Raw genomic sequence first — 26,865 nt, forward strand, 5'->3', positions numbered from 1 at the left:
TTGTTATAATGCATAATGTACATTGTAGCTCAATTGTTCATAATACATTATGCATTTTAACAGTTTTGTTCAATAAAACCATATAATTACTTGCTTTTGATACTTTATTTGAGCTAATTATTATTGTCTCATTGCTATTATATATTATTACAATGTATTATAATTATCTGATTACTCAATTAATTATCATTATAATCAACTGATTACTTGATTACCAAAATAATTGTTAGTGACATCCCTAGAAATAATCTAAAAGTGGAAAAAGAGGGGTTTAGGTTTAGGGGTAGGTGTAAGGAAGGCTTTATGTCCCAATAGGGCAGAATCCATTTTATACATTTAATAAAAATGATAATTTACTCTCAGTACGTTATTACTGCATACTGTTTTATAATGTACTACAATACAATTTTCACTTAGTGTAAATAGCATCTATCACTATTTGCACTTAGTGCAAATCACAAAAGAAAATAATTTTAAAAATGTCAGCTATTTGTCTGTTCTTAAAAAAAACTAAATGAATGGGCTCAAAACTTTCAAACTTTATTTTGTATCACCATATTGGTTGTTAGAATAGATAATAGATTACATTTCTATTCGTTCATCATACAAAGTAATCATATTGTTTCAGAAGACTTCATACAAGTTATGGATTAATTTAATTTAATTTAATTTAATTCATAACTTGTATACAGTCTTCTAATTTATGGAAATAGTAATATTTATAATATTGGCAGAAGTTAGCATTCTTCTGTGCTGCACAAAAGAAAGAAAATCATATGCACTTGAAAATAAACGATGACGGAATTTTGACAGACTGGAATATTTAATTTAGTGACAGTTTCCCAAAGACATTTAATAACCTCTGCAGCAACCCACTTTTCTCTGTCCTTCTCTGACTTGGTTTAAGAGAATGAGTTTCACTCACTTAGCATAGTAGCAAAGCATGATGGGTCTCGCTACACCCTGAGGTTCAGAGGCTACACTGCGTCCACATCTGCCGTCTCTTTCATCAGAGGCAGCTGTGCGGATACGCTCACAGGCTAAGAACGGATATGACTGTGGGCATCGAGCGGAAGAGTCTCTCCAGCCCCCCTGCTTCTTGTGACTGCTTTCTTGACATTAAACCCTCCAGGCTGGAAAACTCTTCCTCCACCTCTCCGTTCAAGAAGTTTCTTTTCTCTCACTTTTCTCCTTCTATCACGGCTTTTGTATCCTCCCACAGGGCGTCTTAAGAAGATTTAATTAGCCGTTATGGCGCAGTGTAGGGGTCCAGCCAGTGGCTCATTGAAATGTCAGGACACTATAACAACAAGGAGAACCAAAGCTCTTAATGATGTTGATACTATAAAACTGACACCTTCTCTGTAGGAATAAAAAGCTAATTGGGTGTCACAAATATAAAGCACCATGTCTGAATTCATTACTGTCTTTTTAAATGGCAAAACATGATGCCGTCCTTCCATCGGTGATTAGCACAAAACCCAGAGCAATATAATGGTCACTGTCCTTCATCAGATCACCTTCCTTTTATTGCGCCAATTGAAAACGCAATATTACCTGTTCAATATGCAGCCGATCGCTTTATATTCTACGCAGAGGGCTGACATGTCAGCGGGGTACTTGAGTGAGAAGTATAGTCAATATTACTATTCAAATCTCACCCTTAATTAAAATTGGGCCATGACATTTAAATAAGATATTAGAGCAGGCCAATAGTATCTAGTCTGTTTGAACAGGTTTGAACACTTTAATAAATCTCTGAATCCCCCAACTAAAAAAAAAAATCAAAGCCAAAATCTCATGATCTGCTAGCTGCACTTTGAAAATGAGAACAATTTCTGTTATATAACTAGGGGTTTTAAAGGTGAATTTCTGCAACACTAGTTCATCAAGAAAAATAATGAATGTTTTTAAAAGTTTCCCAAACACCTATGCTGTCTGCTATTGGTTGGTCAAACTGACAGCAAACTCACTATTGGTTGAATTAGTGTTGCTATGCTGGGCTGGTCGGAAGATCAAACAAACAGAGCAATGTTTTGATAGCAACAGAGACTGTTTATACTTTTTAGTGAAATCAGCCAATGAATGGCTTATTTGTAGTCTTTTTTTAAGTTTTTTTTACATCCAAAACTCTTCCACCATACAAAGAAATGCTTGCAACCCTTCTTACAAAGACAATATTCAAGTAATTCTCTTTCTAATTATAAAACATTGTGCAAAATTACTTGAGAAAATTATTAACTACTATATGTATGTGTTAAGCAAGAGCAAGTGATTTCACAAAGGATTTTGTTATTTGAAAAATAATAATGTGAATAATTTCTGTGCACATTTTTCTGTTTGGTTGAAGTCTTTCTTTGTATCCCTGGGCAGGAATATTCCGTTCTGTGCTAAATAACGTTTATTCATTCAATGCTAAATGCATTATGAATAATGTACTTTGGAAAGCAAAAAAATATCCTGTTTGATCCTTTTCAAAAACTCCCAAGGCTCCATAAAGCAAACACTATTACTATTGGTCTTACTCAGAGCTATGCATTTGTTGATATTCATAACCCTAGGAATATCAACAAACCCTTTTCAATACTAAAAGTATTAAACTATGATAATATGTGTAATTCATCCTGCATTCTTTGTGCTACAAATGTGAACGATACATCAAATAATACAGTTTGCTAGTAACTGGTACATTAAATCCAAACAAAACACACTAGAAAAGCACCAGAACACCTTAGTAACCGCCTAGCAATGCCCTGAGTTTTGCATGGCCTGGCACCACTCCGAGGATTTAAAAATCTAGCCGTGAGCTGCTGTTGTACTAATGTCGACTCCTGGAACCTATGGTCTGTCTAATTTCTAGTTAGCCAGAGCTGATAGCTGCTGTGCAATTTTGAGCTATCAGTTGGATTACTCTGCTTGTCTGCTTGAGTCCATTAGTACGAAGGCAGACTGGTGATTTAGCTTATCAACTTGAGCCCAACTCTCCTCTCGTGTCCTTATCATTGCGCTAAACATGCTTTATGCATGCAAAGCGGCTGCCAGCATTATGCTGATTGTAGAAGCAGAATCATGTTCAAGAGGCTTGAATGATACCTGCTGTTTTTAAAAGCATAAATCACTCAATTTAAACTGTGCCTTGAAATTGTATGATATTAAAATAGACTGGTGTAAACTTTTGATTTAGCATAAGAACATTTTAGTATGGCCTGCTTTATACCGATACAGCATTGAATGGAACCTGATATACATTATCTTATTATCTGCATAAATTTATGATATTTAACATGGAGGCTGAACAATAAATAATCATTATGTGCTACAACTATCTGTTGTGCTAATAAATATGTAATAAATATGTAATCTAAAATATATATTTTTTTTCTTTTTCTCCTATCAAGTACAATCCAAATTACTAATAAATACTTTTTTTGGCATTTAAGCTGTGGAGTATTTATCACCATTTTTGCCCGTTTTGATGTGTTTAGGCACCCAAACTACCCTAAATGACCCATCTAGTATGGGTTGGCCACTGTTACAGGTGTAAAGCTGTATTTGGACAATTTTCTCAATATTTTAAATTTTTGTAACCTTAAGATTCCAGATTTTCATAGTTGTATCTCGGCCAAATATTGTCCTTTCCTTAAGCTTATTTGAGCTTTCAGATGATGTATAAATCTCAGTTTCAAAAAATGTACACTTATGACTGGTTTTGTGGCCCAGGGTCACAAATATCCACAAACTATAAAGAAACATGTTAAAGGCAGATGTAAACTGGGCCTAAGTCTCTTGATCTTTTATCAAAAAGTTTTACTTTTACAGGAAAACACCAGCTAGCATTTTCATAGTAGCATTTTCTCATTGCCATTTTTAAAGATGCACTGATATTGAGTTCTAAACTGCCCTGATATAAAGATACATTATCTGGAACAAAAGGCTTGTTGTGGTGATTGTTCTCCACATTTTCTCCAGCATGTCGGCTGTGCAGACCGCTTTTGATAGTTCATCAAATATTGATGCTTTTCTCCCTGTATGTGGCTTGCTTTTTCCTTCCATTTTGTGAGCAAAACTGTCACTTTACTATCATCATGAACGGTTTGATATATTATACACACACCGAACCCATTATCCGTAAACATCATAAAGAAAGATCTACATTTCTGGAATGTCAGGTGTCTGGTACCTACTGTTTATTTCAATAATTTATTCATGTGTGCAGTATTAAATTCAACCCATTCAGTTGCATTCTGTCAGCATGACAACTATTGTGTTTCATTTGTTCCATTGTTACAGGAATGTTTTCTTCCCCTTGCCATTGTTGTTTTGTCTTTTATCCGTCCCTTTTTGTTTACATGTTTGTTGTCATTGTTGTTTGTCACGTACAACAGATGCCCCCACCACATCGTCACCATCCACAACTTCCCCTGCACCCACCCTCCCAGACACCACAGGTCCCTTAGACTCCAAGCATCTCAATTCTGCTGTCACCGGTAACAGAGGTACTGTACAACCCCACTGCCCTTCCTCCTTTTCCTCCTCACACACCTACCTCCCCATCTCTATATCTTTCTTTCTTTTCCCCAAACCAGTTTCCTCTGACTGAAGTCTGCAGCTCCAAGGACATCTGGAGTGTTTTGTACCCAACAGTCACTCTGCACCTTTGTGTGTCCTCGTTTAGTTCCTGTCTCTTCCTTCCACATTCACTTGTTCTAACTATGATTTCTAGCATTTAAAATGTGACAGTGTGAGTCCTTTCTGTGTCTTTATCTTGATTTATACAACAGTTCTTTCTGGTCCTCGAATCTGATTGGCAATATTCAGCACTCATGAACCTGTCGAGAGCAGCCTTACCTTGGCCAGATCTCCGCTGGCTCTGATGTCGCTATAGTCATTAAACATGAGATATATATTTTTGGATAAATCTAACAGGCAGTTTTTGGTCTCATTAATCTATTATTTGTTCCAGAGCAAATAGTTTGCAGTAGTTAGTGACTGAGGGCGAAGTCTCATCATGTTATATTTTATGTAATTTAATGCTGTATATCATAGCGTAACAGAGGCTTGGGCTCAGCCGTCAAACTGAGATTTAAATCCACGGCGAAAGGAAGTAGTTTGCATAGGTTTTTCGCAGAGGGTTTTTGAAGACACTCTGTTTTTGTTTCTTATCTATTTACACACTCGTCCCATCAAACCGTTGTATAAATGCAATATCATACTCGTAGCAGTGCAATATGGCTGTATATCGGAACGGCTGTGATTTGTGTGACGAGTGTGATATTGCTCATTTAACTTATCGTATTACAGGTATAAATGAACAAAAAAATTACATTTGTCATTGTTTAATCAGACAATAATGAAAAACATAGTGTTTTCTTGTAAAATGTATTCCAAAAATCTTTGTTCTTACAGTGTATAATTTCCCCTCCACTAAAGCTCTTAAAAGTAATTCAGACTCTCAGGCAGTTTTCACCTCAGTCATGCAAAACACCTGGTTTTTGCATGTCACATATCATAATGTTAAACAGCATATGTGACCCTGGACCACAAAACCAGTCTTAAGTAGCACAGGTATATTTGTAGCAATAGCCAAAAATACAGTGTATGGGTCAAAATCATCTATTTTTCTTATATGGCAAAAATCATTAAGATCCTGTTCCATGAATATATTCTGTAAATTTCCTACCATAAATATATCAAAACTTAATTTTTAATTAGTAATATGCATTGCTAAGAACTTCATTTGTACAACTTCAAAGGCGATTTTCTCAGTATTTAGATTTTTTTGCACCCTCAGATTCCAGATTTCCAAATAGTTGTATCTCGACCAAATTTTATCCTATCCTAACAAAAAGCTATTATAAATCTATTCAGCTTTCAGATAATGTATAAATCTCAATTTTAAAAAATTGAGTTTGACACAAGTTTTGGGGACCTGCATTAAATTATACTTTGTATACTTTAACTATCCTCTGTCCTGGAGTTTGTGCGTCTTTAGTTGGTCTGAACAGCAGTCCCCATCAGTTAAGTACCAAGACACCAAGCCTGTGGGCATATTTGTACCATGTGACATAAGTGTTCTTTAGACCCTTGCAGTGAACGTCCAGTCTCAGGGGTATCAGGTTCGGTTTTGTTTCTTGTTTATGAATTCTTCAGCTAAATATAGACAGTGTGATTTATAATGTGTATCTGAAATTTTTTGCACTCCCCATGGACTCTCTATAAGGTCGTTTGAATGTCTACCTATTTCCGTGCGACTTGTGAGGGGTACAGCCCTGTTGGTGCAACTTTGAGGGAAGGTTGTACACTAAAACACAAAGGCTGTGCTTGTGTTGTTTCATGGTATCCTCTTGGTTAATTTGAGGATAACTTGGACTAAACATGGGATTTTGTGGTCTTTGATATAAGATTAAAGTTTATCCGCCATCAGTATGTTCCTATTCCTGAAGACATCCCAGTTTTATGCCAGGTTATGCTGAAATTATCCTTTAAAACCAGAATCAACCAGAATGGAAATCAGCAACTTGTGAAGAAATACCGCACATATTCCCTTCGTCGAAAAGGATTTCTTTCCAAGCTTGTAATGCTGAACGTCTGCGGTGTTAACAGATCTTATTTCTCTAAATGCATTAGCAGCTCATTCTCCTGCCCACAATCAATGGGGGCCTACCAGCAGCGAATTTCTGGCCTCATCGTTCTGCCGGGCTTAATGGGAATAATAACTCTTCCTCAAAGAAACACGGGACCCAGACGATGCCATCAGTGCGTCTCCCATCCCTGTTAAATCTGCCAAATGTGTTTTTATGGCTTGCAAATTAGCTGTGACCTTATGAAGCTGAAAGGTTGAATAAAGTACCGGGGATGCTGAGAATTTAAAATATTTACAGCTCACTTTTCATAATCAGCCTGAAAGCGCCCTGCCGTAGACCCCTGCGCCGTTATTGTCCCACGGAGACGCTTTTACAGGGATAATGATTGGTCATGCCTTTTGTCTTTAGACAGGGAGAGGAAAGTGCAGAAATTTATCTGTTTTAGGGAGGGTCTGGGTCTGGGTTCATTAGCCAAGGCCAGAAATGAAAGGGAGGACAACAAAGCGCAGCAGTTTTGCAAAATTGTTACAAAACTTTTAAAACTTGTCCAGCTTCTGCCAAGCATAATTGGATTTAACTCCAGGACATAAACAGAGAATGGGCTATCGTAGAACTACTGAAGTTTTTGAAGCTTTGAAATATGTTGGCTTGAAAAAAAAACCAATTATTTCAAATTATGTCCTATTATTTCCGCTGTAGGTCGCTGTGGATTCCTCCAAGACCCTTTGTCAAAAGAGACACGTTATACATGGCTGGATATTACTAGCCTCCTGCAAGGAGTCTCAGTGCAGAGTGGAACATATGTTTCTTGAAGCGTTGACCAGAAACCCAGCAATTACTCAACATGGCCATACCACAGGAGCATAATAGGCAGACGTGGGCCTGTCAGTTGTGGCCTGGATACGGCCTTGTTCATGGGCTGTAATCCCAGTAAGAAGCAAACAAATGAGCAATCCTCAGAGAGTCATTTGCAAGTTCCAACACTTTGTTCCTGGTCTGCAAGCAGTATGTGCCGCCTTGGAAAGCTTTGTTCATCCAATTAGTGCTTTACAAGATGTCTAGAGCTTCGTTTGAGTTTCTTGAGTTATTCCTTCAAGTCACACGCTTGTAACTTTGAATGTATGAATCACAAGGCAATTCTGCATGATTAAAATGACAAAGTAGCCATGATGATAGTCTTTAACCTTTCTAAAAAAATGTTACAACCTTAAACCTAAAACTCTTAATTTTAAAGAAATAGGGAAAAAACTTTAAAATGAATTTCATATTGTTCCTTAATGCATTTGACATTTGTTACCCATGTCAAAACGATAGAAAGGATTGTGTTTTTGTTGGTTGGCAAAGTGCAAAGAGAACACAAGCATGCCATTTTATGATTGAAACAAAGTGATGGAAGGAAATTGCAGCATTTTGAAACAGTTTTTCTTAAATATTTGAGTGCAATATACAATTACAGTTTGGCTACATTTTGTATGAAATTTGAATTTTTGCCAGTTAATCTGATTTATCCACTTTTTTCTTCATGTAAGAACGGGTGTGGCCATTTGTACATTTTATGCTTGAAATTGCAAATTGGTGTGTCTTACCATATTATTTTAAGGTATTTTCTTAATTATGAGCACACTAGTTTGTAGTGCAGTTGTACCGTTTACTGCATGTTGTTCTTCTTCTTGTTATATCCCTATAGCAGATTATGAACCGGAAGTCTCACCCATAGGCTTGCTTCTGCGTTGAAAAAAAGGTGGACTCTGTTGAATGCTTAAATCTGATTGGCTGACTAACATTTTAAGGTGTCCATTATTTTCAGGGAAATGCACGGCAAAAATAGTTTAAGGCAGGTCTTGACCATATTACATTTCAATATCACTTCGCCAAATAATTCCATTTATTTCAAAATTCCTTACAATCTGTAATATAGTTTAGCAGTTGAAAAGCTACATGACATTTCTCACTAGCAAGGTAATAATGCCACAGTTTTTGAGGCAGATGAACTTCATGAACAGTTTTACTATTAGTAGTGATGCTGCTGAGAGACGCACAGAGTCAGGTAACTCACACAGGCAGGGTTGCCAGGTTTTCACAAAAAAACTAGCCCAATCACATTTCGAGGGGGATCTCCCTTTAAAAATTGCATTATAGGGAGTAAAGTACACATTTTGTGGTGAGGTTCTCTTGGCAAAATTTGCATTCCAGGGGCTAAATATCACTACATTGTGGTCGTTTCAACACGTGGACATGAAAAACAACTCATGACAACAGTGTTAAAGTTCTGCAGGAAAACCGCAGACTTGTCAACTCTGCACACAAGCTTAATGTGTGTGTCTCTCTCTCTCTCTAATAACTTAATAACTGTCTGCTATCAATGACTCAAGGCTCTATTGCTAGGTCTAAAATGACGTTTTGGAATTAGCAAAGGAGGCCTTGGATGAAACGCGTAAGAAATTAATCATACACACAAGAACTTTTTAAGAAGAAAAACCTGACGAATTTCAGTATAAGCAGAAGCACAGCAGCAAAGCTCTTAAAAATATAATTATTATCTCTGGAAAAAAGTAGAGGGAAAACACTTTAAAATCTGAAAGTGATATAATATTTGCAGTGCCCCTGGGCACAGTCCATCTCTGAGATTTTTACAGACATTACTTATCCTGTATGAATTAACGATAAACGTTACAGACAGTTACTTTAGAGTCATATATCCAGAAAATGTTTCAGAAGCGCAGAGAGAATTTCGTCTTGGAAATCATTCATCCCTCTGCTTATTCTCAATAGAAGGATTAAAATGATTTTGAACTTCATATCAATGAACATCTCAGAATTATTGATTTGAACTCCAAGAAAGGTGTGTTCCAGAATGAAAAAGCATTTCCTCAGAGGGGCTGCCAGAGGACACCAGCAGAAGCCGGGTCTGTTTAAATGGATAAGTCAAAGTTTCGGCTGCCGTGTCCCTGGAGGGTCAGTTAAATATTGAGAAAGGAGTCCTGAGCGCCCTCCTCTCTCTCCTTTCTGAAAATGACACAACACAGGAGGAATTAAAATGTAATGCAAAGGTCTTTTTCCCTCGGTCACGCAGCGCGGTTATTGATGATCTGTCACATTAAGTCATGTCGAGGGAAGACTTATGGTAACAATTTAAAATATAACAGGAAAGGAAAAAAGGAAAATCATTAAACTCTGCCACCGAATATGAATTACGAATAAGACTCTCTTCATTCATTTTGTTTCCGTGGAAAGGAGACACTTTAAGTAATCCTCTGGAAACCTTGAGCTGCTTTAATTTGCTGAAATGAACACTCGCCATTTCCCGGCATTCACTGCAGATCAAGTTTGAAGCACGATGGCCTAATTATGATTGTTACAGCGTAACATCTCCAAATCATTCAGTAACTTGTCTGCTCGTGCCTCTCAGTGGAGAACACCTGTACTTGTTTTCTTTTTTCACCCTATTTGGGTTCAATCAGTCTGTCTCTCTCCAGACACACTTTTTTTTAACCACAATTAGAGGCAGTAATTTGTTTTGAAAATCTAATTAAACTGTGCTGACCAGCTCAGCGGTCTGCCTTTGCCCCTGTTTGGCTTTAGATCAACTCTCAAGAGCATCCGGTATGTAAATCAGCCCTCTAAAGACTCACAGGTCATTTAAGAGGTTGCTGTGCTGGGCAAAGGGATGTGAAAGACAGACAAGGAGCGTTTAGCTATTTTTCTCTTTTCTGCATGAATGGAGAGTGGATGGAATCGTTGATTTGGATGTTTAACGTTTGTTTCCTAGATTGGGCCCCCGTGAGGGCTCAAATATAACAGCCTCTTTTTCTTCCTGGCAACAGTTTTCCATTAGACACAATTGTCGAATGTTCCTCATCAGCAGAAAATGGGGAATAATTGACTTATTAAACAGTGCATTAAGCCATTATTTATATTTATTTATATATTTACAGAGTCCTAGAGACATCTAATATTATTTAATTGGCTGGCTTTTACTGCTGCCGGTGTGTCATGAAGAGAAGTGAGCCCGTACATGCAGAAAGAAAACTATAAGCAACTATTGGATCCTCAAGGCTGAGACAGAATACTCATATGCCTTCCTAGACAGAGATGACACTATAATGTCCTTTAACTGGGAAATCAGCCAACGCTATGCTTTTAGATAGTTCAAGAGGCTGTAAAATACTCATAAAATACTTGTAGGATGTTTTATTAACCTGTTTCTAGGGGCTTGCGCATCCTAAGAAGGTCTATATACCGAGAAATAAGCCATTCGTTAGCGTTCCCATTTATCTCAATGGCAGTTTCTCGGCTAGTGTAGCTTTTTGAATAGTCATTAGTGGAGAAAAATGCTTTTTGTCCACAAAACCATATCCAAATTTAATGCTGAAATTGAAATATCTTAGGGTAAACGTGCCAAACTCTATTAATCCTCTGTTTCTGATAGAACAACTGCAAATTTAGTTTAATTTTAGATGCCATTTTTAAAATACTCTTTAATATGTATTTAAAGGTGAAGTGTGTAATTTCTGTAAAAGATTACTTTTACTCTCTGGCCTCTGTCTGCAATTGGTTTTTTGAACAGATAGTCCTGCCCCAAACTCACAACACTGGTTGATCCAATGTACTGGTTGATCCTTTAAATAATTATAGTCATTACTGCATATTACATTAAACGATTAGTTCACTTCTGAATGAAAATTTCCTAATAATTTACTCAACCCCAAGTCATCCAAGATGTTCATGTCTTTCTTTTTATCAGTCGAAAAGAAATTAAGGGTTTCGAGGAAACATTCCATGATTTTTCTCCATTTAGTGGCCTTAAATGGGGATCAACGGTTTGAAGCTCCAAATTGTAGTTTCAAAGCAGCTTCAAAGAGCTCTACATGATCCAAATCGAGAAATAAGGGTCTTGTCTAGCAAAACAATCTGCTATTTTCTGAAAAATAAAAAAAAATTTAACCACAAATGCTCATCTTGCTCTACCGCAATGCACGTTTACGACTTTGTGCATTACGTAATCACGTTGGAAAGGTCACGTGTGGTTAGTTTTTCATCTGTGTACTTTGGGTCAAAAACGTAGGGTAGGGCAAACAACTCCATCTCATTTTCTCCTTCAACTTTAAAATCATCCAACATCATTTTACCTTTTTTAAAGGGCGTTTGACTTTCTTTGCGTGTTCACTTTGTAAATACTGAGTCGGTACTTCCGCTTACGTCACGTGTGACAATTCCAACCTTGAAAGTTTTTTTTTTTTTTTTTAAATAGACTTTTTCCTCAGCTAGGATCATTTAGAACCCTGCAATTAGGAGCTTCAACCCATTAACGCCCATTGAAGTCCACTATATGGAGAAAAATTCTGTAATGTTTTCCTCAAAAACCTAATTTATTTTTAACTGAAGAAAGACATCTTCTTGAATGATATAGGGGTAAGTAAATTATAAGGAAATTTTAATTCTGGAGTGAACTAATTCTTTAAACAGTTAAGTATTTTTACATTTACATTTTAAATTTGCATATAAACATTTCTGAAATATTAAACTATATGAGCAAAATAAGAGCAAAACTTTACTCTGGGCCTTATATTTTTAAATAACCCTTTTTAATGTGGAGGTTTGCAGATGTTCTCAGACACAGAGGACTAATGTTGATGTATCTCATGGTAAACAGCTTAATATCCAGCAGAGTTTCTAATCAAGTCTAATGAGCTCACACTTAAACTCATAATTTGGTTAATAACACTATCTTTCCATTCCACTGCATTTGACAATTTATGCGTAATTTGGTTTGCTTCTGGTTGATTGTGGCGGAACATTTGAATCCAAGAGTCAGAGCAAATCATGCGTACAGCAATCAAATCATAAATGCCATTGAATAGCTTGTGCTGGGTTTTCATATAAGGTGATTTATTGGGAGGTTTCCATTGAATTTGCCTTCCGCATAGAGGACGATGTTTTGATACGTTACAATTCTTACGGTAGGCCAACCATCTTTCTGCACCTTTCAATTTAGAAGCACATCAGCGGTCGCCCTGTAAATGTTAATTTCCAGTGTTCGATTGTACCATGAAGGTGAAGCTTTCCAGTTCAGCACTTTCTCTGTCACTGTCCTTCAATGGCTCGCCGATGTAAAGAAGATCACCGAAGCGTTGACGTTCGCTTTCCTACATCCATTTACATTCATCCCACGCACGCCTTCCCCCTTTAAGGCATTTACACAAATATCTCTGAGATTACCGTAAAAATAATCTCCCAGACAGCATGTGCCAGTCTCCCGAATTAGCATGTGGAGTTAAAGGTAACGCTCACCTTGAAATGTCATCCCGACAAGAGTGCAACATGGCCGCCTACTCCTGCCCCCTGAGGCCTGTTCGTAACCCCTGCCATGTGGATCTGTTAAAAGAGTGCTTCCTGCATGTTTCTCCTCTGAAACCATTTCCTTTAAGAATTCATGTGACCGCAGGGGTTCACACGCGCTGGGTGCTGTTGCCGTTTTCAACATTGTTTAGCCGCTGCCGGATTGAAAGCCTCTTCTCAGATGCGCCGCTGGCGAGTTTATATCCCACGCCATCAGAGCGGTGCTGTTAATTTGTTACATTTGCCAGAGCCACACAATGCAGGGGCCAGGGGAAGAAATTATGAATATTAAAATAGGAATGTGCGTGTGGTGCTTCAATATTAAATCATAAGGGAAGGACTGTCGCAGGCCTTATTAAAAGATAATGTGTGCTGGGGGAGAGGAAACATATCACTTCTCTGCTGGTGGATCCCACTATGTTAAGCTCACTGCATGTCTAAGGACAAATGCTCTGATGAGTTTAGCCTGTGTGCAGTGCAGAAGAAAGAGGAAAAGAAAGCCAAGTGCAGGGTGCGAATTGCAAGGGGTTTGGAGAGGAAGTTAAAGCTTGAACTCTACCAAAAGGAAGCCAAAACAAAAGATGAAAGTTCATATCCCAATAGTTTTAATTGTACATATTTATATGAGGAACATTTCTTCAGATTTTCAACACTAACAGATTTTGAACACTACATAGAAACAAGACAAAACACAAAGTAAGAACCCTTTTTTGCAGTGCATTTTCTGAAAAATCTATATATATGTATATACTTTTTAACCACAAATTCACATTCTGCACTAGATCTGCATCCAGGACTTCACGCATTACGTAGTCACGTTATCACGCGTACTGTAGGCGGAAGTACTGACCCAGTGTTTACAAAGCGAACGTGCAAAGAAAGTCAAACACCCTTTACACAAAAAGGTAAAATGATGTTGTAGAAAATGAGATGGAGTTTTTCACCCTACCTGTTTGAACTGAAGTACAAAGATGAAAAAATAACAGCATTTGACCTTTATGTAATGTATGAAGTCGTTGATACACATAGCAGAGTTAGTGCAAGATAAGCCTTTGTGGTTAAAGAGTATTCACATTTTATTTTATTTTATTTATTTATTTATTTTTTAAATGACCAAATGTTTTGCTAGATAAGACCCTTATTCTTCCGCTGGAATCATGTAGAGCCATATAATGAAACTGCAATGAAACTCCAGTTTGGACCTTCAACCTGCTTATCCCTGTATGGAGATGTACAGTCATGGCTAAAAGTTTTGAGAATGACAGAAATATTAGTTTTCACAAAGTTTGCTGCTAAACTGCTTTTAGATCTTTGTTTCAGTTGTTTCTGTGATGTACTGAAATATAATTACAAGCACTTCATACGTTTCAAAGGCTTTTATCGACAATTACATGACATTTATGCAAAGAGCATGCAGTGTTGGCCCTTCTTTTTCAGGACCTCTGCAATTTGACTGGGCATGCTCTCAATCAACTTCTGGGCCAAACCCTGACTGATAGCAACCCATTCTTTCATAATCACTTCTTGGAGTTTGTCAGAATTAGTAGGTTTTTGTTTGTCCACCCGCCTCTTGAGGATTGTCCACAAGTTCTCAATGGGATTAAGATCTGGGGAGTTTCCAGGCCATGGACCCAAAATTTCAACGTTTTGGTCCCCGAGCCACTTAGTTATCACGTTTGCCTTATGGCACGGTGCTCCATCGTGCTGGAAAATGCATTGTTGTTCACCAAACTGTTGTTGGATTGTTGGAAGAAGTTGCTGTTGGAGTGTGTTTTGGTACCATTCTTTATTCATGGCTGTGTTTTTGGGCAAAATTGTGAGTGAGCCCACTCCCTTGGATGAGAAGCAACCCCACACATGAATGGTCTCAGGATGCTTTACTGTTGGCATGACACAGGACTGATGGTAGCGCTCACCTTTTCTTCTCCGGACAAGTCTTTTTCCAGATGCCCCAAACAATAGGAAAGAGGCTTCATCGGAGAATATGATTTTGCCCCAGTCCTCAGCAGTCCTTTCGCCATACTTTTTGCAGAAGATCAATCTATCCCTGATGGGGTTTTTTTTGGAGAGAAGTGGCTTCTTTGCTGCCCTTCTTGACACCAGGCCATCTTTTAAAAGTCTTGGCCTCACTGTGCGTGCAGATGCGCTCACACCTGCCTGCTGCCATTCCTGAGCAAGCTCTGCACAGGTGGCACTCCGATCCCGCAGCTGAATCCTCTTTAGGAGACGATCCTGGCGCTTGCTGGACTTTCTTGGATGCCCTGAAGCCTTCTTAACAAGAATTGAACCTCTTTCCTTGAAGTTCTTGATGATCCTATAAATTGTTGATTTAGGTGCAATCTTAGTAGCCACAATATCCTTGCCTGTGAAGCCATTTTTATGCAACACAATGATGGCTGCACGCGTTTCTTTGCAGGTCACCATGGTTAACAATGGAAGAACAATGATTTCAAGCATCACCCTCCTTTTAACATGTCAAGTCTGCCATTCTAACCCAATCAGCCTGACATAATGATCTCCAGCCTTGTGCTCGTCAACATAAGATAAGATAAGATAAGATAAGATAAGATAAGATAAGATAAGATAAGATAAGATAAACTTTATTGTCCCGAAGGAAATTTGTATTGGACACACTCAGTACATTCTCACCTGAGTTAACAAGACGATTACTGAAATGATCTCAGCAGGTCCTTTAATGACAGCAATGAAATGCAGTGGAAAGTTTTTTTCGGGATTAAGTTAATTTTCATGGCAAAGAAGGACTATGCAATTCATCTGATCACTCTTCATAACATTCTGGAGTATATGCAAATTGCTATTATAAAAACTTAAGCAGCAACTTTTCCAATTTCCAATATTTATGTAATTCTCAAAACTTTTGGCCACGACTGTAGGTCCACTATATGGAGAAAAATCCTGGAATATTTTTCTTACATCCTTAATTTCTTTTTGTTTGAAAAAAAGACATGAACATCTTGGATCATAGGGTGAGTAAATTATCAGGAAATTTTGATTGAGGAGTGAACTAATCCTTTACGTCGAATGATTATTGTAAGAAAAATATGTAGTTTTCTTTAAAAAGTTTTTAATGTATGGCATTTTGTAAAAATTAGATGGTTTCTGATGTTCTCCCTCCCCTTTTTTTATAAATTTTATTATATAAATAATTTATTACAAGTAGTTATGACACTACACCACAAGACAATACAGGTTGCATAAGACAAACCGACCCTAGCGCTTTGATCATTAAAACGTAAAAAACATATATATTTTTATAGTTAAGTTGCATGATTATTGCAGCAAAAAATGTAGTTTGCTTAGCATTAAACTTTTAAATTTGTGACATTTACCCCTTTTTCTTTAATTAGCACTTTATTTTAAATATAATTCATTACATTCAAGTATATATAAAGACAGTACAGTTTGCATAAGACCTCCACGGACCTCAAAAAGTGGAAAATGACTTTAAAATCCTACAAAAGTTGACCCTCTGAAAGTCATTGCATAACTCACACACTGAGAAAGTGTGAGATCTGTAGCTGCATGTTACTCTTGTTTTGCTTTGACTAATGAAATGAACTATGTAACTCCTTCTCTCTAACTGTTGAAATTATCCTTAATATAGTTAGAGATTACCAGGCCTCTCACAGTGTCAATGGACTCGCCCTAGGACGGCACTCAGCATGGCAACCCCACTGTGTGTTGATAAAAATAGAGCGAGGACAGAGAAGGGCTAATTATCACAACACAGAGGGATGTACTTGAGATTCACAGTGTAATGTTCAGGGACGAAAGTGTCTGAACACAGTACTGATATTTCGACTGGCGGTGCCAAGAATTTGCTTTGTTACTTTTCCTACTTAAACATTAGAGAACTAGAGTTCGGTGTGAAACTGCTCTCATTTTGGTTGAAGAGGCATAAAGGCGAGGCTGTTTGAAAGCCGAACTAAAAGTCGCACGCACCTGCAGTGGCCATACTTTTTGAGACTTAAGTTTGATTTATTGATGTCATAAAAATTGAGAGAGTTTAATACCACAGCCTTTCACCGTTGGAAATTCAGAAACATGCGCCTGTCAGATACGAGTAGCCGTTCCACATTTCATATTTCAGCGAGCCGCTAAAAGGGTGATAGAGATCTGCACATATTTTGTTTTTTTATTGTGATTGATTGTCACAGGGAAGTCAGATGCAGCTTGTAGGTTTTATACTCCTCCTGTAAACACAACAAAGAGAAGAAAAGCTATTATCGAGAAAGAAAAAAAAAACAGCGAGTCTATGAGATGTCAATCAGAGGGATGGAGCCGGCGCTCCCGGACGATGTCGATCCGAGGTGGGATTCTCCATTACCGAAATGAGAGCTGATGGACTGTTTGAATGCCTCTCTGGCCCTGAGTTTATCCCGGCTTTGTGCCGCTGATACAGTAATTGCAGCCAGTGATTAGGAAGCTCCCGCAGCACAAAGCACAGGCCGGATTAAACGCGCACGCTGTGGCAGATGCAACGCATGCTGTCAATTATAATATACCACTCCAAATGGCACTAAGCAGGGACATAATAAAGAACCACAGCTCAGAGAGAGAAAAGAGACGAGCCCATCTTATAAATTAACAATACGCTTGGAGCTTCAAGAGCATTGTCTGGTTGGAGATGAAATGAAGTCGACCACAATTTGAACAGCAGGTCTTGTCTTCTATAAGTGTCTTGGCCAACGACTCAACAACTTCTCTGTACACTCTTAAAAATAAAGGTTCTTCTATGGTTCCTTGCGGAACTTTTAACTTTTTTCTATTCCAAAAGTTCTTCACTCAAAAAAGATTCTTTGGGGATCCAAAAATGGTTCTGCTATCACTATGAAAACTCTAATTGAAACCCCTTATTTTTCAGAGTGTATGGTCAAAAAATATTAAAATATGGATCCAAATGCCTCATCAATATATACATGAGGAGCCTTACATTTCAAAACCATTGGCGATGACCTTACTTCTGGAAAGACGTTCCTCTTGTAAATTCATGACCCTTCTGAAACGACTTTTGACCGTAGTGTATGTTTGTTGGTTACGAGCAGCTGATGTCAGAGTGTTTGCTGTGGCCCATGTCTTCCTCTTTACTTTCATTCTGGGCATGCATAGATCCCTGACAGACCACCATATGGCTCGACCTGTCAGTTCAGATAGACTTTAAACTCTCTGACCAGCCCTAACTGCGGTCGAGCTGACAGGAGAGGGCTGAGGCTTTAGTCCAAACTATTTGTTGTCAACCTTCTGATGTTTTGGAAGGTAAAAGTATGATGAAATCAGAAAGGTTACCAACTATGCTTTCTCCTCTTCCCCCTCTCTGTCTCTTACAGATCCTAATGCCCTGCCAGGCCCGCCAGACCATGCTTTGATCGGTGGAATTGTCGCTGTCGTCGTCTTTGCCACTTTGTGCTTAATTATTGTTTTGGGACGCTACCTGGCACGGCATAAAGGTAAGATCCTAAATTTCTGTAAAATGTAGATAAAGTAATGCTCAACAATACATCATCATCTATAGTGGGCATTTTGGCAAAATAAGACATTTTGAAGTTAGTCTTGGTGAGCCTGTTTCTACCACTGAATAAAAAAATAAAAGGTAATTGCGAGTTTTCATCTCGCAATTCTGAGGGTTTTTTTTTTTTCAGAGAATTGTGTGATATAAACTTGCAATTGTGTGAAAAAACTAAGAATTGCAAGATTTAAACTTTATAACCTTTATAACTCACTGTTTTAAGTTTATATCTCAAAATTCAGAGAAAAAAGTCAGAATTGAGTTAATATCTTGCACTTCTGACTTTATAACTCACAGTTGAGAGTTTTATCTAAAAATTCTGAGAAAAAAGTCAGTATTGTGAGTTTGTCTTCTAATTCTTACTTTCTAAATCACAGTTGTGAGTTTGTATCTCAAAATTCTTAGAAAAAGTCAAAATTGCAAGTTTATATCTCGCAATTCTGACTTAATGATAAAAAATCTGAGAAAAACATAAGTATTATTTTGTTTTGCAGTTCTGACTACAGTTGTGTGATTGTATCTCAAAATTCAGAGAAAAAAAAGAATTGTTAGTTTATATCTCGCAATTCTGACTTTATAATTCGTAATTGCAAGTTTATATCTGACAATTCTGAGAAAAAGTAAAAATTGTTTATATATTGCATTTCTTACTTTATATTAAAAATCTGAGAAAATTAAGTATTGTGAGTTTTTTTTTTTTTTTTTGCAGTTCTGACTATAACTCGCAATTGCGAGTTTATATCTTAAAATTCTTAGGAAAAAGTCAAAAATCGGAGAATAAAGTCAGTATTGTGAGTTTGTCTTGCAATTCTGACTTTCTAAATCGCAGTTGTGAGTTTGTATCTCAAAATTCTGAGAAAAGGTCAAAATTGTGAGTTTATATCTTGTAATTGACTATAACTTGTAGTTGTGAGTTATATCTCAAAAATCTGGGGAAAAAAGTCAGAATTGTGAGTTTATATCTTGCAATTCTGACTTTATAGCTTGCAATTGCGAGTTTATATCTCAAAATTCAGAGAAAAAAAGTCAGAATTGTGAGTTTATATCTTGCAATTCTGATTTTATAACTCGTAATTATAAGTTTATATCTCAAAATTCTGAGAAAAAAAGTCTAAATTGTGACTTTACATCTTCACAATTATCTTTTATTATTCTTTATTCAATGCCGGAAACATGTCTTTCGAAGACATTAAAAATCCTAATTATTCCAACCTTTTGACTGGGAATGTATAAAAATTAGTGATAAAAAAGTGGTCTCAGACTTTTAGACTAGAGTCCACATATAAAGGTATTGGAAAGTTTCAGTGACATAAAAAAAAATCAAATCCAGACCTTGTCATTTTTGTGTTTTTTCCAGGCACGTATTTGACAAACGAGGCCAAAGGAGCGGATGACGCCCCGGACGCAGACACAGCCATCATCAATGCTGACGGCAACCACGCACACGCAGAAGAAAAGAAAGAGTATTTCATTTAGACTGCAAGTGGCACTGCACTCCTCTCTCGCTCTCCTGTCGTTCCTCCTTCCCTCCTTCCCTGCACCGTGTAGGAACTTCTTCAGACAGCAGCGGAAGCTTCTTCTCACCCTTCTTTTCCGTTCGGTTTGTTTTTCATTTCAGTTCAGATTTCTTTCGCTTTTGTTGTTTTCGATAACAGCTCACCTGCTACTTTTTACGAGCAACTTATTTGCTGAAGATGTCACCTTTTGTAATCATCAAATAGCTGTAAAACACTCCAAAGTAGTACAAAAGAAGTCAAAATCTCCAAATATGTAAAAAAAGAAAAATAGTCAGCAGTCATTTTTCAGTAAGGACTCGCCCTTCATCCTCTCACAGTGCCTAAATATACAGATGTCCGCTGAGTTTCAGTCAATGCCTTCATGTCTGTCAGGCCTCTGATTGGTTGCTTGCTTTTTATCTTCAGCGTTATGATTTTTAAGAAAAATGTTTTGTGCTCTTTTACCTTTTTTTTTAATATAATTTCTACTTTGATTTTGTTTGTGATTCATGCTGAATCCATTTATTGTGATGTTTCTCCCAAAAGAAAAAAACGATGTACAGTAGTAAAAATATACTCAGACTTGAAGTGAGGGAGGTTCCCTTTTTATTCTACAGATTTTTAGGTGTTAATAATGTTATCGGTACGTAGAGACGCTCCATTTTACAAATTACCATTACATGATGTGAAACCGACAGCTCTCACACTATGGCTAAAATCAGTATTTTGTACTTGAACTGTAGATATTGGTACGTAAATGAATAGCTCCACAGAAGGTCTCCGTGTGTTCCACCGAAATTCACTTTGTATTTTTAAATTAGTTGAAACGGTTAGGTTTACCAACTCTGGTCACCAAATAAACCATAGCGGGCTAGTGAATTAGCAACCAGGCAACGAAAGAAAGAAAAAGCCCAGTTGTGTGTTTGTGTAGTATGATGATGCATCTCCACTGCTCGCTTCTGCAGCAGTCTGTGTATTCCTGCACTGATCGGCCCCCAGTCTGCGAGCCTCCCCATACGCAGTGTTGTCATAACAACAGATCGACGGTCGAGGTGGAAACCATCTGATATGTCATCCTTTCAGCTGTTTACACAACCGTTGTGCCGAACACAAGAAATCTCACAACACAGAAAATGATATTTAAGCAAGTAGTGCTCTTACACCTGGTCATATCTATATACAGTCCATGAAAGATCCCAAAAACGTTTTATGCAAACCTAAACATTTCACAAAATGTGCAAGTCCCACTCATTTTACAGCGTGAACTTTAGGCCCATCAAAAAATAAGCACAAATGACTCGCATCAACTCATGAATCGGTAAAAATAACCAACTTTGATTTTGACCACCCAAACTGGACATCAGTACTCTTTACGGTCACTGAAGTCACAAGTTACGTTAATGTTTGGAAGTGTTTTTGAAATTACGGTATCTTTTTCTGTTCTTCTGTTGATTTCTATGATGAATAGACAACCTTGCTAAGGCTGTATAATATATCTGCTAAATGTGGTAACTAGTGAAAATTGTTGTTAGACTTTGGGATCCCTAATTCCATCAAGTTTGTATATTAGCTGATCTAAATATTGGTGGGGGAAAAAATCGTTAATGTTTTAATTTTATTTGTCATTAAAAGATTCTCGACAACTTTGCTTTAGCTCAAGGCGTGTATATACTGTACAAGTATCACATTTTGGTAAAACATTTTTGAAAGATTGTTTTTGTTGGACTCACAATGTAAATTATTTAATTTCGCTTAACCGAAAACCACTCGATGAGTTTGACAGCATTTGTGTCAGAAATGGAAACGGTATGTATTTGTCATCCTGGTCTCACGAAAACGTACCTGTGGGAACTTTTTTGCGAGATGCGAAATATGTACCTATAAGAACATATCGCTGCAGTTTTTTTAACAGAAATGTCCACTGAGTGGTGCTGAAAGAGTGTTTGGTTTTTTCCCAGGAACAGATGAACGTACATATGGACGTTTTGTATGCATCACCGCAGATCTGACTTGAAATGTCCATTGAGTGGCGCTATAACTCTAATTCCCCCGTTACGTTTTAAAATAACCAGGGCTTAATTTGTGCCGGGAACAAGCCAATCCAGATCCGGCACCTCCGAAATCCAATCCAGGACCTCATTTTAGCGGATCCTCCTCCTAATGCGACAATGAAAGACGTTCATGCTAACCTATAGCTTGCATGTGTTTTATGAAAAATCTTCTATTATGAGCGCGCTTGCCGCACATCTACATTTGAAATAACGAACTTAAAGGGGTCGTCGGATGCAAAACTCACTTTTACATGTTGTTTGAACATTAATTTGTGTTGGCAGTTTGTGTACACAACCACCCTACAATGATAAAAATCCACCCAGTGTTTTTTTTTTTTTTTTTTTAAAGAAATATCCCCTTTTAAAATCAGGTCATTCTTAGCTTCTTGTCGGTGTGATAGTTGATTGACATGAGCACCTTACCTTAGACCTGCCCTCACCAAGCTGAAACAGTCTGACTCCGATGGCCTTTGTGTGACTCAGACAAGAATGTCTCCGATTGAGTGTTCTGTTGTTGGATGTAATAATGAACATAGCAGTAGTCATTTACTCTCGACATCTAAGCAGCTAAAGACGCAGAGGATAACAATACTTTCATTTTTAAAAAGGAAAGTGCCGATCCCGATCTACATATGCGTCTACTTCGTGCAAATCATCCCTGATGCAGCTTCACCCACAGCAGAAGTGAGCATAAGGGGTTTTTATGCATCTTTGCAAACGGCCTTTCTTAATAATGTGCTTGTTGGCAAGTTTCACAAGTTCTTAATGCGGCTAAAGTAAACATTACAGCTCATAATCCCACATCAGAGAGGGACGGGGCAAGCAGAGCTCATTTGCATTTAAAGGGACCATGCAATAAAATGAGTTGATTTTTTGCAGAGCTGATTTTGACAAGGTAAAAGGGTGTTTTATTACACTACTATTGAGAATTTTTAACCAAAGTAGATTATAGACTTTTCATTAAGACCCTAAAGAATCATATGAACTTGTGGAAAAAGCATCCGATGACCCCCTTTAAGCACGCTCATTCACAAGACCGAATGCACAGATGTTTTCTTTCTTAACCGTTTACATTTACTTAAGACAAAACCGACTGTGCTTTCGAGGATACTCACCAGGGCGGCCATTTCGAAGTCATTTTTGTGTGTATTTGGCCACTTAAACTCAACACACTACAAACAATAACTCAATATTATACTCGCGAGGCAGCTTTAGGTGCATGTTTTGGATGAGACAGAGTGCGCGAGTATCGAATGGCTTAAAACACTTAATTTTTCACTCATCTAACCTTCTATATTGAATAAATGTTTGCAGGAATTTCCTTCATTCTAAACTTGAAAGCTGCGGGAATGAGTAAAACTATGCGAAACACACAATCCCACACTGAAATTCAGGACCTGATTAAATATAACTATTATACAGATTTGTGAAATAAAATTGCCAGGCCTTGAAATTAACGTTTTAAAATTTCATGGCTTTCCCAGGTTTTTCATGACTTTACGAGCCCTCTGCCTACTGTAATCACATGCCGGATCCGTTACCCCACTTTGTTTCCGGGACCTCACAATTTACAAATTAAGCACTGAAAATAACGTGTAGAATAACGATAGCATGAACAAAAGCGAATTTGATGTATAAACGCAAGCATACCGTTTTAGCTTATTTTTCAATCTCTCAGCTCTTTCATCGTGACTCGTTTTTTAACGGGATTCGTACCCAAGGATTCCGCATCCGAAGTCCAATTCTGTGTGGGCTGAGCTACTGATCAAGCTTGTTACATCCAGAAAGCTAAACATATGGAGCTTTAATCATAAATGTGTATGAAAACGATTACAAGTGCTCGCTGTTTTACTGCCTCTAGTGGAAACTGCAATGATATACTTACTGGTACATATTTCACGTCTTGCAAAAATGTTCCCACAGGTAGGTTTTCGTCACAAGATCGGGTGGGTATTTGTTGAATGGGAGACTTTAAAACACTTTTAACTGATGTTCATTTGTAAATGATGACGATTAATGTTCGTACTTGCTTTCGCAGTCCGTCCTCACATAAATATATCACTGAAGCTTATCAAACCAATAGATGGTCAATTTTTAATTTTCCATAGTAATCTCAATGTCTTTTCATTGAAGTCATAATGCACCACAATAACACATATCACTTCCATATACAAGTATGTTACTCAAAAGTAATTGTCTCGTCACATGTATCCCTAATATGTGTGAATATATTAATGGCTAGGAATAAAGCAGTCACTGGGCTGTGTTATCACTCAGATTACATAATTCTCAAGGCCAAACCGTTTATCAGTGCACAAAAAAAAAAAAAAAAATTTAAGCCTTATGAAACAACCGCTGACATGCTACTCAAGCCACGATTACTTTTAATTTATTTTTCTTTTCCTGCTTCTTTTTTCTCTCTCTTGGCTCAAAGCAGTCTGTCTGGCATAATAACTGCTAACAATGTTTGGTACTTGTCTGTCTGATTGTGACGCTGACCTCACTCTGCCTTTGTGGTCAGTAAATCACATGCTATTATCAAGAAAGTATATCCACTTGCTCAGATTTTGACCCGTTACAGGACATACTCAGCGTTTCTAAGAACAAATAAATCAGCTTCTTTTATCACCATAATTGCCTTTGTGTTTGTAGTGGGAGTTTCATGCTGTTTGGTTTCAGCTCTTATGGGTTGTTTCATTGAAGACTGGTCACCCAGTGCCTGGTTGTTTCTTTTCCTTCAAACTCGCCTTTATACATTGCATGTTTTAATTGTCACCTCGTGTTTGCTTTTTTAATGCACCAGAACACATTTCCAGTTTGATGTCTTTTGTTCAGCTGGTCGAATTTACAAAACTTTCAGATTTAAAACCTGGGATTTTTTTCAGCCAATCAGTGTTGTAATTTACCATTTTAATCCCCAATATATTTACTATAGCTGGTATTGAAAGATTGTGATCATACAAATATGCTAACTGAAAACTATACTGAAATCAGATACAGTGTGTTGATTTGAACTGGTCACTTTTGAGATTCCATAAGAATCTGTATGTAGGCAGCTCAGTAGGTTCTGAAACAGAGATCAAATTTTGTCAGCCATAAACATCTTTCTCCAGACAGACTATAAAAATATAGACTATACCAATATTGGCAGAGTAATGAAAGGTTCCCAATGAACCATCTAAAATGCACCATTTATGATTACAGTGAAACTAGCCAAATGAATTCAGTCTCATCGGCTTTCTTTTCAATTTACTCTCATTCACTAAAATAAAAGCATTCGTTTATTAAAACATTTAGAAAAAGTTTTTTTTTAACAAACAGTCCAGTTTTTAGAACCAAAACTGTAACTGTTAATCAAATATGTAAATTTATGCCACCCTGTTACATTTTTTGCATCTCAGGTATGAAGTGTTTTTTTCTAATTACTTTAATGCATACAGGTACCTCATACCGATTTATTTTTTATTTTCTTAAATCATGCTGCATTTAAAACATCATTGTAACCACACTAATATCTGAGTGTTTATTTAATGCTCTTATTTTTCCATGCCAGTGCGTGTATATATGCTTGTTTGGGATTCATATCACACAAGCTGTATATTGTTTAAACATATCCGCATAATAAAGCAAAGCTGTCCAGTTGCTGTAACGATCCGTTGCAAAATTTAGACCAGAAAAAGATGCACTCTAATTTAGCTTGTAAATGTGTTACACACAGCGGCCAGTTGTCATAGTAAGGACACGCTACAAAGTAGGTCAAGATCAAATAGTTTGAAGGAAATGCTGTTTTTACAGTTTTTCGCATGACCTTGCTAGAATTAGCTGCACCGACGACACCACAATGCACACAGATCCAGAAACGTCTGTAGTTCAAATGCAAAAGATAAACAGGCAAGCGCTACTTAAATTTCACCACGTTCCTCTCACGTTGCAAAACTATACTGCGTGCCAGTGAAGCAGATGTAGTGGGTAGCATACTGTGCACTGGTAGATCGAGTACCTGGTTTTTAAGCAAAATGGCCTCCCTAGCTCTTGAAACGATAGTGGCTTCAGAACACGAAGGGTTTGTGCTTCTTGTAGCAAGCTGAAATGAAAACGCCTCATTGGTTTCTTTTCTTTTTTTTTTTTTTTTAAATGTGTTCCTTGGTGTATTGATTTGGTTCGAAATTCGATTTTAAGCCTAATTCACATGTATGGAATGAAATTGTTAAATAAATAAATGCCAAAATTTTCTTGTCTATTCTTCTGTCTGAACAACACAATTCATCTGGATTTTCTCTATTCATTTCTTCCAGTAACCACAGAAATATCAACCCATCAGAACAACCTAACAACAACCTGCATAGTAACACACTAGTAACAAGCCACCACACAGAACTGCCTATCAGCACACTAGCAATGACCTAAAACACCTTAGCAACAAATAATTACCTGTCTAACAACACTCTAGTAATAAGCCACACACTACTACCTATCAGCACCCTAGCAACCACTTAGAACACCTTAGCAACAAGCCATCACATAGCTGCTTACCAACTTAGCAACCACCTAGAAAACATTAGCAACAAGCAATGATCTAGAACACCCTAGCAATGACTTGCCTAGCAACACCCTGGCAACAAGCCATCACACAGAACTGCCTATCAGCACCCTAGCAACCACTTAGAACACCTTAGCAACAAGCAATGAACTGCTTAGCAACATGCCACCACACACAACTGTATGTTGTATACCTTAGTGTTGTATACCTAGAATACCTTAGTGATGACTTCCCTAGCAACACCATAGCAACAAGCTCCCTAGCAACCACTTAGAACACCTTAGCAAGAAGCAATGAACTTCCTAGCAACACCCTAACAACATGACCA

General features: G+C 37.5%; 1 protein-coding gene across 2 annotated transcripts in view; it reads left to right on the forward strand.

Annotated features, from left to right (window-relative positions):
• Window positions 1-26,215, forward strand: part of cadm2a (cell adhesion molecule 2a) — a 508,011-nt gene extending 481,796 nt beyond the window's left edge. The window contains exons 9-11 of one of the 2 annotated variants that reach the window (XM_073829450.1): window positions 4,386-4,496; window positions 18,272-18,391; window positions 19,808-26,215. In XM_073829450.1, the coding sequence (XP_073685551.1) occupies window positions 4,386-4,496; window positions 18,272-18,391; window positions 19,808-19,926 (350 nt within the window). In that variant the 3' untranslated portion in view covers window positions 19,927-26,215. The remainder of the gene's footprint in view (window positions 1-4,385; window positions 4,497-18,271; window positions 18,392-19,807) is intronic. The other variant, XM_073829451.1, reaches the window with a different exon arrangement.
• Window positions 26,216-26,865: the final 650 nt, after the last annotated feature.

Source organism: Garra rufa, chromosome 23 (genome assembly GCF_049309525.1).
Source record: "Garra rufa chromosome 23, GarRuf1.0, whole genome shotgun sequence".
NCBI lineage: Eukaryota > Metazoa > Chordata > Actinopteri > Cypriniformes > Cyprinidae > Garra > Garra rufa.